Raw genomic sequence first — 17,970 nt, 5'->3', positions numbered from 1 at the left:
ACATTTCTCTCACACAAGCAGTTTCTCACCACAGCGAACGCTGCCCTCCTTTTAGCAATGCTGGAGTTGAAGTCAGGAAAGATGATGACCTTATGGCCCTGATGGAAAAGTTGATTCCAATTCCCGTGTCGAACAACTTTATCTCTGTCGTGAAAGTATTGAAATTGCACAGTCATCACTTTGGGCCTTTGATTCTCACAATCAGCCGAGGGCGCAGGGCCGATACAGTGCGTTCTATCCAGCAATGGAGCAGTTGGAAAGATTTCTGCTCAGAGCACATCCTGGAAAAATTGTGACATAAACGTTATCGGATCGCTCCCTTCTTCTTGTTCCGGAATACCGATAACCCGGAGATTGCAGCGCCGTGAACGGGACTCCAGGTCCTCCACTTTATCGGTGAGTTGTTTGTTAGCCGAATTTAGCATTATCACCGTCTGTTCCAGTGCTATAATGCGGTCACTCTAATCGTTCAGGTGCTTATCAAGCTCGTCAATCCTTGTGTCATCCTTGTGATACAATGCTCAATTGAAAACTCTCAAAACAACTGGAGGAAGAGCTGAGTTAATAGCTGCTTTCACCTGTATTGCAATGGTAGATGTTAGCTCCGCGATCAAAGCGGTGCGAGGTTTTCCAGGTCCAACGGTATCTTGTTGCCATGACTCACTGTCACGCTATGTGAAGATTTAGGTCTCCGTAGTCTTTCAGAAGCCATAAGTCCTTTCTGGTTATAATTGTAAACTGAATAATTGAAAAAAAGACACCAAGTGTCTTAGAAAAGACTCAGGTTGCCTGAAAAGCACAATTAAAAGACAAAAAAGCTCGCTCCACGCCCGTCTTCTCACTCACATGCTCAGCCGGAAGTCAGAAAGTAAGTCTTTACAGCATTTATATTCAAGGGATTTAACTGAATATGAATATACATTATTATACAAACAGATGATGTGTTCTAAACAGATATAAATGCAGACCCCAATAAGTACAGTATTCTTTATTTATTTCTTTATTTATTTATTAGAAAGCTTGTCAGAAAGGCTTACAGGGCATCTGGTTGAGACCAGATGTGTGCATTGGTACTTGGAATCTCACAGAATGCACAAAAACAAAAAAAAAGTCACATGGGTATGAGTCAGCAGTCAGCCATGATGCTCAAATAAAGACCACATTCATTAACATGAACATGCAGCAGTCTTTAGTACCGGCTTGATCAGGGTCACAGTGGTTTAAATAGGGCTACTAGTTTGCTTATATTTTGGCAAATAGAACCATCTAAATTCAATAGAATATATCAAAAATATAATATACAAAAGAAAATTTTAACTGTTTCAGCAGGTATAAAAGACACTCCTGTGTGTATCTCTCAAGTGATATGAGGTTGAGGAACTCTCAGAGACAGAATTCAGTGACCATGCTGACTGGCATGACCACGCTGGCATTTCTACTTCTGAGCTTATTTCCAGTTTTTCCATAGTGGTAGTGTATGTATTTAATTAAACAACAACAACACTTTGTCTACTTCCATTTTATATACAAATACAGATACAGGAATGAATACTTGGTGCACTAAACACATACAGATTCTGTGGCATTGAATTACACTCGTATTATGATTTTTATTTATTTATTTTTAAATAAATGATTGATTGAAGGCCTATTTGTCGAGGTCTATTAATTGATCGTATTCATTGCTGACCCCTTTGTATATTGGTCTGGATTTCACATGAAACTAGCACCTTGCTACAAAACCTATTTTTCAGTAGACAGATCAGTGACCACAGCAATATATTTTTAATTTCAAGGGCAGGTTGGCACAGGAGCGATAAAAAAAAATTGTTTGCTCAGAATGAAGATGTGCATGTAATAGACATTTTCCAAATTCAAAAAGACATTTATGTGCACAGTGGACATGACCATACGTGTTTGTAGATCTTTAATGGTTTTTGTTGCTGTGTAATGGGGTTTTATCTTGGATCGCCTGATAGCTGGGGATGTTTTTTTTTTTTTGATGGAGACTACAAAACACTCTGGATATGAACATTGCCAAAGATAATGTAAATATAAATGTAAATGTAAATATGTACCAGCTCATGACTGTCTTCCTGTTACAAATTTACCCAGCTTATCCAGTGTATTAAGATATGGTTCTCTAATGTTTGGTGTGCATGGCTTTTGGTGTACATTGTTTGGGGTAGGCAAAAATCCCTTCCAAAAAGAAAAAAAAAAGGTTGAACCAAGGAGAGACGGAAAACATGGGAGCATGGATGCTGCAAGCACAGCAAGAAGAGTAAAAGACGAGCCAGGGAAGAAACGGTGGAGAAAAATACCAGGTGAAGAAAGGAGAGAGTGTGGATAGAATGCCAATATATGGACAGGTTAATGTGGTGAAAGCAAAATGTTACAGGTGTATGTGTCAGAGCAAAAGAGTTCACCATGTGGTCCCTGTGTTCTTTACGTTTTATGCTGCAATGTCTCATCTCTTCCAATATTTTGCTCTATACGCTGAAGAGAACGTTGAGTTCCAAGAGCAGAACAGAGCCGCTAGACACTCACTACTCTTAAACACTATAATAACAGTCTTTGTGGTGACATCTGCTTTGACTTAGCCCAAACACTCTGGCACTTAATAAAGCATATAATCAAACTGCTGTATTCAAGACAAGCGAACAAATGTCTGGTGAAAGGAGCGGGAGAATTCCTCGAGATTTTGCTCAAATGTGGTGCAAAGACACCGCGCTAATCTCTGCCCATCAATGAATGTGAAATTCAAACATTACACCCTGCCACATAATATACACTCTCACTCATTATGTCTTTTGCACTTTGTGACTTACTTCAGTCTCAACATTTTTATGCATCGTTATGGCTCCCTCTCTGTTAGCCGTAGTGATGGGCTCAGTTTTGTGGTTGTTACGTTGCATACAAATTGTTTCGAGTCTAGACAGTGATAAGCATTACTAATCCAGTGACCAGACCACTGACTGGTTAAAAACATCTCCACTTCTTCCATGACAGGGCCTAATTTCTTTTGCTCCTTATTGTTTCTATGATGGTGGGAGGAAACTTCCATCAATCCATTTTCTGTACTGCTTATCCTACAAAGGGTCATAGGAAACCTATCCCAAGGGACTCGGGGAACGAGGCAGGAAGACACCGTGGACAGGGTGCCAAAACATCACAGCACAATCACTCAAACACCCATTTACAGACTATGGAAATTTAAAGATGCCAGTGAGCCTACAACGCATGTCTTTGGACTGGGGGAGGAACCCAGAGGAGAACACAAGGGCTCAGGATCAAACCAGGGACCCTGGAGCTGTAAGGCAGCAATGCTACCCACTGTGCTAAAACATCACATTTCTTGAGCTATATTTGTGATACAGTGATTTGTGATTTTCTCATTTTTTGCAACCACAACACTTGGTGTGGAAAGAAAAAATGAGTTTGCAGTATGAACAAAGAGTGAACAGAGGTACAGCAATACTAGTTATGCTTTTTTCTTCTTTTTTTTCTTTTTTTAAATCTTAGTGTTTTTCTCTGGCTGTGAGAGTCTTAATCCTGCTGTGCTGAAATATAAAGCCTGAAACGCTCCCCTTTACTCTTTATTTAAGCCCTCATTCTGACTCCCACCCTAGGAACATGATCCACAGTCATTTTCCCGCACATCCCCGGTGCCTGTTCTCCCCATCACCACCACCACAGTGCTGAACTCAATCATGATCCATTTAGAGTGTGAGTTACAAACCAATATAGCCTTTGATTGCAGTGCAGCGTCAGATCTACAGTCCTTCCAGAGATGGAAACATCCGAAACAAGCCAAGAGGCTTCATATAGGTAACACAGGAACAAATCGGAGTTCTGCAAGGCTCACTACTGAGTCCTCATTGTTTACGAGTCAGCACATTATGGAGGTTTTCCTCTGTTTAATCCACCTGCAAACAATCTTGCCACATTTTTTGCGGAATAGAGCAGAAAGCTCGGCTAACACGTTCAACCCTTTCACCGGATAAAAACAGCATGTCAGTGGGACAAAAAGGGGGGGGGGGGGTTGTGGCCCAGTGAGAACTTTCTTGACAGCCAGATTACAGTCTGTTGCATTTTTGGGGGGGTTGTTATCTGATAGTTTATGACAAGGTAGTCAGTCCATGCATAGCTGAAATGCTTTCTCCTGGGTTAAAAAGCAATCTGACACCATTCTTAAAATTCACATAATTCACCCCCCCCCCCCCCCCCCCCCCTTTCCTTCAAGCTCTTAATGCTTACCAATTACCATGCTAAAAGTTCAAGACATGGTTATTTCTTTCTTTTATTTTTTCTTGCTACAATGGGATACATGAAATCCCTAAACACACTCTTATCCCAATGTATATATACAGAGACTAGTGCGGTTGCAAAGAAAACTTGTTCCTGGTGTTGAGATGTTGAGATATTTCCTGACTTCTTTTTTTTTTTTTTTTTTTTTTTTACAGTTTAATTTTGCTTACTGGAGCTGTGGAATGTATGAAGCATAAATCAAAAGCTCTGAAGGGAATTTGGCAGTCAAAATGGAACAGCTAGAACTATACAAAGATGTTTTAAGGTGAACGTTAACGGTAGGGGTGGGGGTTAAAAGTATAGTGCAACCAAAAAAGATATAAGGAGACATTTTGGTTTTAATTTCCTGGATTCTTGTAACAAAAAAAAAAAAAAAAGTGGATTGCATACATATGCCTGTAGCCTCTATAAGTTCTGTGATCATTGCAGGGATGCACAAGTTCATTGGTATCCATGTCGCCTGGTGTTCATACATATATCTCCTCTTCTGTTGTCTGAGGATTCCCAAACATAAACACACACACTGTCCCAGGGCTGGAGGCATCCTAGATTGTGTACACGAGGAGGCAGGGGTGTGTGAGAACGGAACCTCATAAGGGGTGTGTGTCTGCGAGTCCCTTTGAATAGCCAGGCAGCACTCAATATCAAGTTTGTTTGTTGCATCCCTCCTTGTCTGTGGAGTATGCAAATTGGCAGTGTGTGTGTGTTTTTCAAGGGGTGGAGCGAGGAGGGGGGGTCTGTGGGAAAGTGAGGGAGCTAATCCTGAGAGTTTCATCAGGGTGGAGAAGACCATTCAGTTAGTAACCCCCTCCCTCACCCCCCACCACTACAACTCACCGCACGCCACTTCGCAAGACAAGGACGTGGTGTTTTCTCTTTGTGTAGAAGTCACCCCCCTCCTGCGTATACACACAAACACTTTAATGCTGAACACCTGTTTCTGCACACACACACCCCAGTGATGTGCAGACATCCCACGCTCCCCGTCTACTGGGGGCCACACAAAGAGCTTCTTTATTTTATGGATAAGCCAAAAACAGTAACATCATATAAACTAATAAATCAGGAGTTTGGGAATCATACTATATGGTTGAATATGAGCAAACCTATGGTGGTTTATTTCATTGTCTGTGCTTAACAAATGAATCCATCACTTGAAGACTGACACTTGTTTCAGGTTGGAAGATGAAGGAAGTCTAGGAAATGGTTCCTAACAGCTACGTGTGTATGTTCAGGCCTCGTCTCAGTCCTCTAGTCCGCCTTTTCCTGATTTCTCCAAGGGCACGCAGTTCTGCTCCGAGCTCGGTGTAGCGACTCATGTTTCACATGAGTCTTCCAGTGTTCCCTATTTAAAACAAAAGCAAACACACACACACATGCACACACAAATCTGAACCTCTCCTGCTGCCCTGCAAAACATAATCGGCCCAAACAACACTTAACTTCATCAAATCACCAAGAGTGGGCCTTGATAGTAAATAAAACATCCTTGGGAAATATGTTGGCTGCATTAAGAGCCAAATACCCTTATTATTGAAGACAGATGTTTATTTAACAAGCCAATTTTTTTTCATTATTTTTTTTATTTTTTATAAATGGCATAATGATAACCATTATGTATTTGAGATAATTTTATATCATCATAGCACCATATTGTTTGGTTTTATACCCAAGGAAAGTGTTCATAGCCAGGTGCTGATTCCGGCCTAACTGCAAGGGTTCAGGAGGACTTTGACTTTCATGTTTATCCAACATGGCACTCGTTGAGGCCCAAATGTTATTCTCAGCCCTGAGCATGCTGGATTATAAAGACCTGTCCTGTGGCACCAACTACAGCCTGCAGTGCTGCTGGCTTATCTCTAACACACACGCACACACACACACACACACACACATGCACATGCACATACACGTCTTACTTTTTTCTGAGGACCTTCCACTGAAAAAATTATTAAATTATATATATATATATATATATATATATATATATATATATATATATATATATATATATATATATATAAACTGCAGGATTTTTCTTTTTTTTTTTTTTTGTAAATATGAGGTCTTGCTTATGGGGACCAACCAAATGTCTCCGCAAGTTCAAACCTGTCAGTCCTCACACACTCACGTGTGTATTTACAGCCATTCAAAGTTAGTGTTGTTGTTCTTCCTTCTTATTTAATAACTAACCTGCTAAATAAGTCATATATTAATGACGTCACAACTCAGGAAAACAATCAGAATCATGCCCCAATGTGAAATTTGGTCTTTTCCCATTTCATCTGCATACCCAGTGGTTCTGTTGTGCTTCAATAACTATCTGTAATGCTTTGCATGTAACCTTTTCCCAACATTTCAAAGACTGTTTCAGGCACATTTCAGACATAATTGATGCTTTAGTTACTCAAAGTAGGTTATGCTTGGGGCAGCCAGTACACAAAATTACACAAGTGAATGCCAGCTGCATAATTTCTTCTATTTTCAGCACAATTACTTTATATTCAAATTGTGATCATTAAAAAAAAAAAAAATAAAATCAAACATCACAGACAAAAAATAAATGACGAAAACAATCTGTGTTGTAGCATAGCTCGTTTTATTGTTTAAACAGTTTTGCATAGGAAATATATCCACTTCCAGTAATTGACTGCAGTAAAAACAGCTGCTAGCAGTATAGGCTGGATATAACAGTAACAATCACAAAAAAGTCAAGCATTATTTACACTCATTTTTAATCTTGTGGCAATTTTATCCCCTACATCAAATGCAGCTAGCTTAAAGGCAATGCCTACCATTTAGCTGTGAAAACTGGGGAAAAAACAAAAGCAAAAAAAAAAAAAAAAAAAACCAAGATCTTCACTGTACAGTCTCTTGAAGGATACCTGCATTTCCCGAACGGTGAATAAAACAAGTCTTTAAAGTATTCTATGATGTACATTCAGGAATTTACATTGCCTTTTGCATACATCTGTGGTGTTACTACATTCACTAAAGGCTGATACAACCTTAAAAACCTTTGTTAGTGTTGTTGATGTCATGTTACAAATGCATGGCTCAAAAAAAAAAAAAAAAAAAAAAAAACACGCCATTTTGAAAAGGGTGTAAAAGTGCCACAAGACCTGAAAGAAATCAACCCTGCTGTGGAGCTGGCAAGCATCTTTTTTTTTTTTCTTTTTTTTTTATCTACTGTAGTTCTAAGTGTAGCATTGACAATCTAAAGAAACACACTGCCCGACTATTTATTTAATCTCATCAAAGAAATATCGAGAGACCAGGGCACTCCATTCAATAGGACTAAAATATTCAAAAATGAACAGAGCACGAAAACACTTAAAATGGACACATCACATAAAACCTGGGGGGGACAAAAATAAAAACAATAAGATAAAAATACAGGAAGAAGCAACCCACACATTCTGTTTCGACTGTTTTTTTTTTTTTTTTTCTACATTTCTAATTTTTCCCAAAGAAATTTCAATCAGTGTTGTTTTTTGTTTTTTTTTATGTACAATGTGAAGTCCACTGAGACTGTGAGCTGGAACAGGCACTGCTTAACATATATATATACTGTATATATTTTTTTGTCTTTTTTTATTTTTTTGGTAAACATCTCAAAATATGCTGGTTTTTAATATGTTCCTGTTTATGTCTACCTGATGTTCATTCATGCCATTGGAAATGCCCTTGGAAAACAGAACTGAAGAAATGGACTGAAAGGTTCTCCTGCCTTTCCCTGTGGTAAATCCATATTCAGGTGAACTAAATAAAGATATTGCGCGAGCGCCATTAGCACCTCCTTGCATAAGGAAAATACTTGTGGCCTTCTCAGTGTCCATGAGCATGGCTTTCATAACTAACTCTACATGTAATACTTAACTTTAACCAGGCCATCGTCTCATATAATGTAATACATGTAACGCTATGAAAAATCTAACTTCTTGACAACAAACTGATTAAAAAAAAAATCGTAATAATAATAACAATCAGCCCTTTGAAAAGGAATGAAAAACAAATCTAAAAATCACTATTGAGACACAAAAAGGTAGAAATTGACCAGAACTCCTCTCATAAGCCTCATAACACTGTGTGCTGTGGTGAGCGACACAATCAGTGAAATTAGATGGAAGTATACAGGCTTGAAATCTGATGATACACGCAAAACCATACACCAAAAAACAACAAGGCTCCAATGAGAGGGCTAGTGGGAACTGCGCAAAGTGCAAATGCTCAGCTGTTTGCCAAACTCTCCTCTGTGCTAACGACATACACGGGTATCTGTGGGGATGCACAAAGGCTCCTGGGAGTTAGGATTCTCCCAGTACTGACCTTATCCTAACTACACGATGAAGTGATTAACGTTACTTAACATAGCAGTCACAGCCCACAGTGAACACATAAATACTGTGAAACGAACATGCTTAAATGTCAGCTTCAGCTTGGTATGTGATAGAAAAGTTCTAAGGTCTCGTCAGAAACCAAATGATTCACTGTATCGTGGATGTGGATGACACTGACAACAGACTGGAATCAGGTGCCTTTTTAAAGGGATGACGATTTCCCTATTTGGCCCTAATCAGCAAAACCGTTATTTCCTTTTCTTTTTTTCTCTCTCCTCATTTCCGCTGTCGCATAATCAAGTCACACAATCGAGATCCACTCTAACAGAAACAACACGCCAGGTTAATCTACATGAAGCACAACAAAATGACCTTCATCATTTACTTTTAAACATTTACACGCCAACGTAGGAATTGACCTCCACGACAAAGTACAACAAATTGAATTAAAACTCATTCTGATTCATACGGGCAGCTAGAGTTGTACCTCGAGTCCAGATTCCAAACAGTATTGTTGTAGCCTTTGTGTTGTTGTTGTTTTTTTTGTTTGTTTTTACAATAAAAATTCATATTAAGCAAATTTGTTAAGTGTATAAATTTAGCTTTTTACAAATATGGGTAAAGAGAAAAAAAAATACAGTGTACAAACTTTTGTCTACAAGGCAAGCATTTGAATAGAAAGACCCTCATTTTTCCTTACTGCGTGGAGTCAGAGTCGGCCAGACACACACCCTGGCACACACTCGCACCAACACAAACAACCCAGCTAGCAGAGCAACATTTAACCACTACGGACTACGAGACTATTGCTATGACTAGTGCTAGGACTCACTGATGACCAACTCAAATCAGGTGCCTTTTATAATTATTTTGAGAGAACAAAATATTACCCTTCACAACATGAATTTAATCATGAATTCTTTTCCTATTGTTTTTTTTTTTTTTTTTTTATGACACATATTCACATCGCAAACTCTAGGTCTCACTCTAACCAAAGGGGAAAAAAACAACCAACCAACCAACCAACCAAACAAACAAACAAACAAAAACATTTTACTTTACATTTACAATTCAACGATTCATAGTCTTAAAAAGTTCTAAAAATTTGATTTTTCAAAATGATGTGGGCTTATTTGTACAATTTCAAAAGAAGGGGCGGCAAATTCATTTATATGTCGAAAACATTTGCTCTTTCAAAAGCAAGGGTAAAGAAAAACATTATTACAGTGTACAAACTTTTGTCCAGAAGGCAGGCAGTTGAATTTAAAAAAAAAAAAAAAAAAAAGACGCTCGTTTGCTCGTCGTTTGCTCTTGCAGTGTCAGCGTCACGCACTCTGCCACACACTCGCACTGACAAACATGGTTTTACAGAGCTGCCAGAGCAGATCCTATCCACTGAGGACTACCAGAGACTAATCCCATCAGTATGGCCAACACAGTGACCCACAGCTACAGCCGTCTTCACTGTTTTAAACACGCCTACAAACAATACACTGCCATCAGTCTGGGGGAAATGCACTTCAGTGGCACGGCTAATGTCCAAACGGCTGCAAAGCACTTCGACTTTCTCAAATGTGATAAGGATAAAGAAAAAACAAAACAGGGACAGCAGTGCACGTAAAATGGGGTGGCTTCATTTTGTTCATTCCCCCCACCCCCACAATAAGAACAAGCACGTTTGTGAAGGAGGAAAGAATGAGCTTGACTTGAGTTTTTCTATCCAAACAAAAAAAAAATTTTATTTTTTTTTTACATTTTTTTTTTTTTTTTGAGGACATGGTTAGACAAAGATCTGTAATGATTTCAGGTCTGCTGTAGAAGAACAAGTAGAAGTACGAAAACAGCAGAAATGCTGAAAGATATGTTGTACAATACAAAGAGTAAATCCAATGAGTGATAGCGATATAATGCTCTGTGACGCATTATGCCTGAGTTACTGTTCGTGAAATAGTTCATTTGAAAGGGCACTGGAGGTGGATGATTGCCTAGATGCTGTATAAGTGCTCAGCGTTTAAATCGCAGTGGTCCTCGAGACCGAATGGAGACTGCATAAGGCCCTTCCTCTGAAGTCTGTAGTTCATCACAAGTAGAATATAAAACAGTTCATGAGTTCATACTGTGTCCCCGAACCTGCCTGACATCCTCATAAGGCTAAACCTGGAATTTATCTCCAGGATAAAAGAAAACAATTTCTTTTCTGATTGTAAAAAGATTTAACACGCAATTATAGCGTGGTGATTGTAATGCATTTCATAACAAGTCACTTTTTTTTTTTTTTCATAAAAATTTAAGGCATCTACTTTTGTACTTGCATATTGCTACTGATAATATGCAGAACCAAATGCTGAAGAATCGTCTTCACAGCTTTCAAGTTAGAGTACCGGCAGTTAAATGTGGTTTAAAAGATGCTGTGAGTGGACAGAGTGAGTTCACAGGCAATTATGCAGAGTGTTGGATAATGTCCATAGTCCTCGTTGGATGAAAAATCTGAGCTGGGGATGAATTTGATTCCGCTCAATGTAACTTTGTACACGGAAACGTGTCCGTTTGAAATCTAATTCTCGAAATTTCCTTGATGATTGTCAGTCTCAAGTCAAGCTTTCTCTCCTCTGAAAATGAGCCATTTCCAGGAGTCATGCTAGCACCCCAGTGTGAAGTAAAAGAAAAAAAAAATAGTCGGTTAGTCACAGTAAGCAGACCAGTGACTTTGCAGCCGTATTAGACCGAACGATGCATGCTACAAAGTGTAGACGAAAAAATAATTACTCCATTCACAGAGAAAACGAAACAAAACTATCCTCGCATGCGCCTCTCCATCTTTCAATACACTCAAGGAAAAAAAAAAAAAAAACAAAGACCTTGTCACACACTGCATAGAAAGCAGTTCCCACTTTGGTCAATTAAAAAAAAAAAAAACGGAAAGTAACAACAACATCAACAACAACATTAACAATGATAACATCAACAAAATAAATGTTTACACTAGTTGTATCTCCATACTAGCTTCTAATCGACATAGCTAAAAGCACTACCTACATAGGCAAAACTTGGTATTGCATAATTCTTATAATTCTGGACCCCTCCCTCCCCGATAATGACTGGAAGATGGAAAAAAAAAAAAAACCAACAACACCAAAATACTGAAAAATAATGCTGTTTGATTATAAACTTTAGAACAGCAACTATACACAGCCTTGATATGCACTGTAAATGTGAGCGAAAGTAGTAAATGAAGCTAAAAATCAACAATGACACAATTTCATCCAGAGTACAAAATATTTCTTATCATAAAAATGTTAATTTTTTTTTCTAAATCGGTAATAAATGCAGCAAAAACAAGTGTAGTGATGTTTTCTATATTCAAAGGCAAGGCACGTAATGTGGACTATATATATTCGTGCAAATTAAGATTATTGGAAAGATTACTTATATAAATATATCTGATTGGAGAGGCGATGGCATTGGGACTGTCATGAACAATTGGAGATTTACGGGACTACAACTCTCGAGCTTCACCAGACTGGGCATAAAAGAAGCACCATGAGACCTAGCCTCACCCTGCAGGTTAGTGTTTAACTGAGTGCAGATTTAACACATAACAAACACCCACACATACACACAAACATGCGCGCACACACATTTTCTCTTAAATTACTTCACCAGCCTGCGTTCCTCGTGTTTCTTGTAATATCACAATGTAAACAGTAGCTTTATAAGCTAATGGCCCAAATGAAAATGCACACTAGATAGGTAGGGATTACATAACAAACAATAAGCCATTTTATACACGCCGTGTGTTTGTGTCTTTTCGCCTTTTTAAGTTTCTGTTTGTCATTTTACATAATAAATTAAAGAGGAAAAAAAAACAAAAAACTACCCGAGTACTTGGGTACGGCTCAAGATAAGTGCTGTTTTGTTCGTGTTCAGTTCTGCTCAGGTAAACGTTTACTGTCAATGACACTTCCCCACTCTCAACTTTCCACCGTGTTCATATTTGAGGATGCAATTAATTTTTTTCTCATTTAAAAGTGAACTTAAAACAGTTACTCCCCCTTCCTTTAGAGTCCTAGGGCAGACAGACTATGATAGCTTCCCTTCAGTTAAAAAAGAAATCATTTGAATTGCACTTGCCTCATATGAGATATTTTCTTCTTCTTCTTTTTTTGTCCATTTTTTGTAAATCCTTTGTAAAGGATACATCAAGAAAATTCACTGGGGATGTTTTTTCACCTAGTAATACAGGTCTTTTTGTTTTCACTATAAAAAATTCAGAGTTCTTAACTCTTAAGAGTAGATATTAACCTTTAGCTCTAAAGGAAATACAAATCCAAGATTGACAAGATTACAGATACCAAAAGGTGCCTTTTCAACATGGAAAAAAAAAAAAGAAATTTTGAAGGCAAACAAAAACAAAAAAGTCTTAATTGCTGAGTTTTGTTCCTATGGACATGTAATGATGTGGGTTGAGCCTTCTTTGATAGGTCAGAATTGGAGCCTGCATTATAAAAAAAAATGTTTAAAGTCCAGCCAGCCAGCCTTTGTGTGCCTCTCCTTCTACACTTGCTCAAAAACCAAGCCTAGAAATTGTGACATAAGAATGAGAAGAAAAAAAAAAAACACTACAAGAGACTAGCATGTCATGCAAAACATTAAGGCATCTAAAAAAAAAAAAATTTTGTATGGTAAATATCACAGTATGTCAGTTGAGGGGCCTTCTTACACAATGACTGACTGGCATGGAGAGGCTCGTGCCAGCTTTGACCCAAACCCACTCTCCTGTTCTAGGGCAAAGTCCTTCAGTGGGAGGGACAAAAGTCAGTGGAGATTGTGTAAGTGCTGCTTGCTGGTTTGTCCACGGACCTGTCACTCCAGAGTCAAGGCTTGGCCCCCCCGCTTACACCCCTCAGTTGCTCGTCTCCGCCTGAAGAAGGGGCTCACCAATGATGTTTATGCTGTAATTCTGGACATTTGTTGGCAGAATCTGAGTCCCGTTCGACACTTGGAATGGAATTAAGCTCGCCCAGGTACCAGGACTGTGGACATACAGAGAGAGAGAGAGAGAGAGAGAGAGAGAGAGAGAGAGAGAGAGAGAGAGAGAGAGAGAGAGAGAGCAAAGTGTAAAGAGCAGTGGAACAGACATATCAGACATATCAGAGTCGACTTGCCTAAAAAATGGAATTGGAATTATTATTACTATTATTATTACAACAACAACAACAACAACAACAACAACAATAATAATAATAATAATAATTACAATAATAATTTAAGTAAATTCTTTAACAGTAAAACTCAGAGCCAAGTATATTTTCTTAGATTTTGCATTTTGCCTGAAAGATCTTGAAACCTTGCAATCGGCCATGTTGAAATTTGTCTAAATATTTTTTTTTGTTAAATCAAGTAGAGCTAATTATATGCTGCATATCATATGACTATCAGTCTTAATGTACTGTATATAATTAAATATTTCATATAACTGAATGGGGGGAAAAATGACATTAGCATGCAATCGCCAAGTTTAACAAAGGACCATATGAAACGATTTTAAATGGAGTCAGTGATACGTATCAATGTCTGTTAGTGGTACAGGTCTCAATTATTTCCCACAGTCTGAAGGGCTTCATCCCTCCTTTAGCACTGACAGCACAGGAAATTCAGAGGAACAAAGGCGCCTCAGTAAGTGGATATTGCAAAAGAGGAGTCCCACAGAGAGCTGACACCCTCCCTCTGATCAATAGGGTTAAGTCAGAGACTGATTGTGTACCGCACTTTCCCATCCGCATTCAGCACATGCTAGCCACACAACAACACAAGACTGTTAATTGCGAGCCACGGCGCAGGCCTTGAATGCAAGAGACGCCGCGATGCACAAACAGCATGTTGTTCCCTGGAGGGAGGACAGCGGGGGTCTGAATGGTATGTACATGTGTCGAATAATTAGGCAGGCCAGAAACCAGTCCACCCTCCTCCTTTCCCGTCCCCTTCTTAAATACCTGTCTCACACAATCGCTGCTTTCTGTTTGCAGATTACAGAGCGTGCTCCTGCTCTTTCAACAGCACCCGGCGCATACAGCCACCGCTTTGTTATTTTCTCCCTTTTACTTTTTCCCCCCCAGAAAAAAAAAGAACAGAAAGGGAGGACAGGGCAGGCCAGGGGTGGGCGAGGGCATACTGGGGTGTTTGACGGAAGGCAACAGTAAAGAGAAGAAAGTGAGCGACTTTTCCCTGGGATCTCTGGCTGCAGGTGCATAGCTTCAGTGGATCAGCTTTGGTTGCGAGAAGGGGGGCAGTGAGGGAGTTTTAGGGGGTTTTCTTTGGCAGTTTGTTTGTTTTCCAAAGGGGACACGAGGGCTCAGGCTGATGCCTGGGGAAGACAACAGGGTCTTGGCGGACCTAGAACACTGACTTTATTCTTCCCATGGCTGCCTGCAGTGATACGGCTGACTGTGACCATGAATGTGGCTAATGACTTAGTCTGCATTTTATACAAATCCCCCGTAGCTAGAGGCCTAGACGTCACTTAAAACAATAGAGGCAAAGTTCATGATTCAATGGCCAGAAACATGGTCAGAATTTACAAAGCATGGGATATGAAGGAAGAAAAAGAAAAAGGAAGGAAATGCAGTGCAACACAAGCCTTTGTGAACAAATCTATCTCAATTTTTTTTTCACTTTCCTCCATCGTTTCTTTCGCCTCCTTTTGCCGGCCCCCTTTCACTCTCCTCTTTCTGGTCTGCTAGAAATCATCTGACAGGAAATGAGAGATTAAGTTTTTCCTACCTTGCTGAACAAAGAGTGCACAGAGGAGGGAAACACTCGGCAGTGATTTGGCTTTGTTGTGTTTTTTTTTTGTTTTTTTTTTGTTAAGATAGCTTTTTATCCTTTTCTTTCTATGTCTCTCTCTCTCCCTTTGTAACATACTACTCACTCTGCAAGAACACAGGAGACCTGAGCAGCAGGGGATTACTTTGTAAGCCCAGTGCACATGGTCCTCAACCCTTCTGTCCTCCCATGACTCCTTGCTCCAACCCCAGCCTCAGCTTTTGCCTAGCCGATTGATCGCTGCGGCTCATGGGGTGCCACCCCCTTATTTAACAATTTCAACTTCAGCCTGGCATTACCTAATGTCTGGTTTCCCCTGGATACCAGATGGCTTAATACATGACAGCTCCCCATCCACAGGAACCCGACGAGGGGGGACAGGGGAACAAACAACTTTTCCTCACGCGTGGTTGACTTGATCAGATTCTACACTGTTGAATCACCCTCCACGCTCATGGCTTGCCCATCCACATCTCTGTTGTTCCACCAAAATCCTCCTGGCTGTAGTGGTAGGCATACAGCAAGCTTCGCTTGGGGATCAGGCCCTAAATTAGATTATCTAATGGCATCTTAATGGATAGCTGACCCCATTTCCTGCAGGATGGCAATGCTCAAAGCTGGGTCCAATTCAATTTGCCTTGAACCATGGAGCATCATGCATGACTCTCTGCAAATGCAGCCCCATCCACACGTGAGTGACAAATTACATTTACATACATTACCCATCAAAAGTTTGGAGATGCTCAGCGTTTTTCAAAATATTAGTAACAAATGAGCATTTTTCTTGTCCGTTTGTGATAACCTATTAACAATTAACCACGGTTGAGGAAATCATATATTTGACATATAACAATGACAAAATAAATCATACTACTGTACATGCCCTGGAAAAAAAAACAAAAAAAAAAAACACCATCACTTAGCAGATGCAACTAATACACACATGTTCTTCAAATGAAGTGTTACTTCAGATATTCCTCACAGATGCTCGTGTGCCTCTTGAAGGACTTTCATGTCGTTCGTGGAGCTGTCTGGATATGTCTCTCTCTCTGTCTCTCTCTGTCTCTCTCTCTCTCTCGGTTTTATTCAACTCCTTCCAGAGCATCTTGATTGGGTTAGAATCAAATGAATGGAGAGTCCATTCTGTTATAGACAGCTCTGCCTCCTTCCTCTTCATGTATCACTTATTCAGCTTTTAGGTGCGTGTTTCGGTGCGTTTCAGAAAAGGCTGTACAGTGATTGACTACAGCGACTACCGCTAAGCTCTCTATACAAAACCTTTCTATCAGTATAACCTAGCTATATAAAAAGCTGATTTGACATATCCTCTGTCTTGAAAATCCGTAGTCATAACAATCCAACTGCAAAATTGGGCATCATTGCTATTATATGTTGAATCTAAACAGGCAAGTGGCTTCTCTTGTAACAGGCTGCATAAATGGGAAAATCTGCAGCTAGAGGCCCTGCAACCCCACTGACTGCAGAGGAAGTCTGAGCATGATGCCTCTCTACCTGACTGCAGAATAAGTGCTGAGAGGAAGTGCTGAGCAAGGTTTTGCCCAGCCACAGGAAAGGGAGAGAGAGAGAGAGAGAGAGAGAGAGAGAGAGAGAGGCTCCAAAAAAACAAACAAAAACAACAAAAGAGAAAGGCAAAGAGGCTGACCAATGTACATTTTCAAATGAAACAGCCATATATATATATATATATATATGTGTGTGTGTGTGTGTGTGTATGTGTGTGTGTGTGTGTGTGTGAATGTGTATATATATATATATATATATATATATATATATATATATATATATATATATATATATATATATACACTCCGAGAGAAAGAGGTTCGTCTGTCATTTTCAAGGGCAAGATCCATGTTTCTACATTTACAGTAAGGCCCAGAATTTATAACCTACCCTGTATGGTAGGTCCTGCTCATTACAATCTCTCCTCTTGTCTGTTTCTATAGACCTATAGAGGGTAGAAATAATTTCTCGGTCTTGTAAGCATATAAACTGTAATTCAAAGTAACAATTGTATCTGTAAGACTGAAAAAAATAAACTTGTGATGTCAGATGATAGTTATGAATATGGTATGATGACATGAAAATGAAAGAGACAGAAGAAGATTCACGATAGGCCAACTCCCAAAATCTTAAAGAATGCCCACTTCGGATATATATATATATATATATATATATATATATATATATATATTTTTTAAACAATTTATCAATTGATGCACCATTCTCGATGTTTAATATATTTCTTCACAGATTTAAAACAGCATGTGTTATGGAAAAAGTTGGTGTCTCTGTACAGGAAAAATCCAATACAACATACTGGTTTTTATTACTATTTGTATTACAATTATTAATGTAAACTATTTAGTTTGACGCTGTCATTTTTTCTGCCATTTGTTTTGGCAGTGCAGGCTGATTTCACACTGCCAAAACAAATAGGAGGCCAATTATATGCAAACGTCTTTACTTAGAGGGAAAT

At 39.1% G+C, this 17,970-nt stretch overlaps 1 protein-coding gene across 3 annotated transcripts in view; it reads right to left on the bottom strand.

The window, feature by feature from the left end:
- Positions 1-6,890: 6,890 nt before the first annotated feature.
- LOC108267570 (nuclear factor 1 B-type) overlaps positions 6,891-17,970 on the bottom strand; it is a 93,491-nt gene continuing 82,411 nt past the window's right edge. For all 3 annotated transcript variants that reach the window (XM_053681280.1, XM_017471770.3, XM_053681281.1), the window contains one exon: positions 6,891-13,681. In XM_053681280.1, coding sequence (XP_053537255.1) covers positions 13,552-13,681 — 130 coding nt within the window. In that variant the 3' untranslated portion in view covers positions 6,891-13,551. The remainder of the gene's footprint in view (positions 13,682-17,970) is intronic.

This window comes from Ictalurus punctatus, chromosome 7, assembly GCF_001660625.3.
Source record: "Ictalurus punctatus breed USDA103 chromosome 7, Coco_2.0, whole genome shotgun sequence".
NCBI lineage: Eukaryota > Metazoa > Chordata > Actinopteri > Siluriformes > Ictaluridae > Ictalurus > Ictalurus punctatus.
The sequence above is the reverse complement of the archived record's forward strand: the minus strand, read 5'-3'. Positions and strand labels throughout refer to the sequence as shown.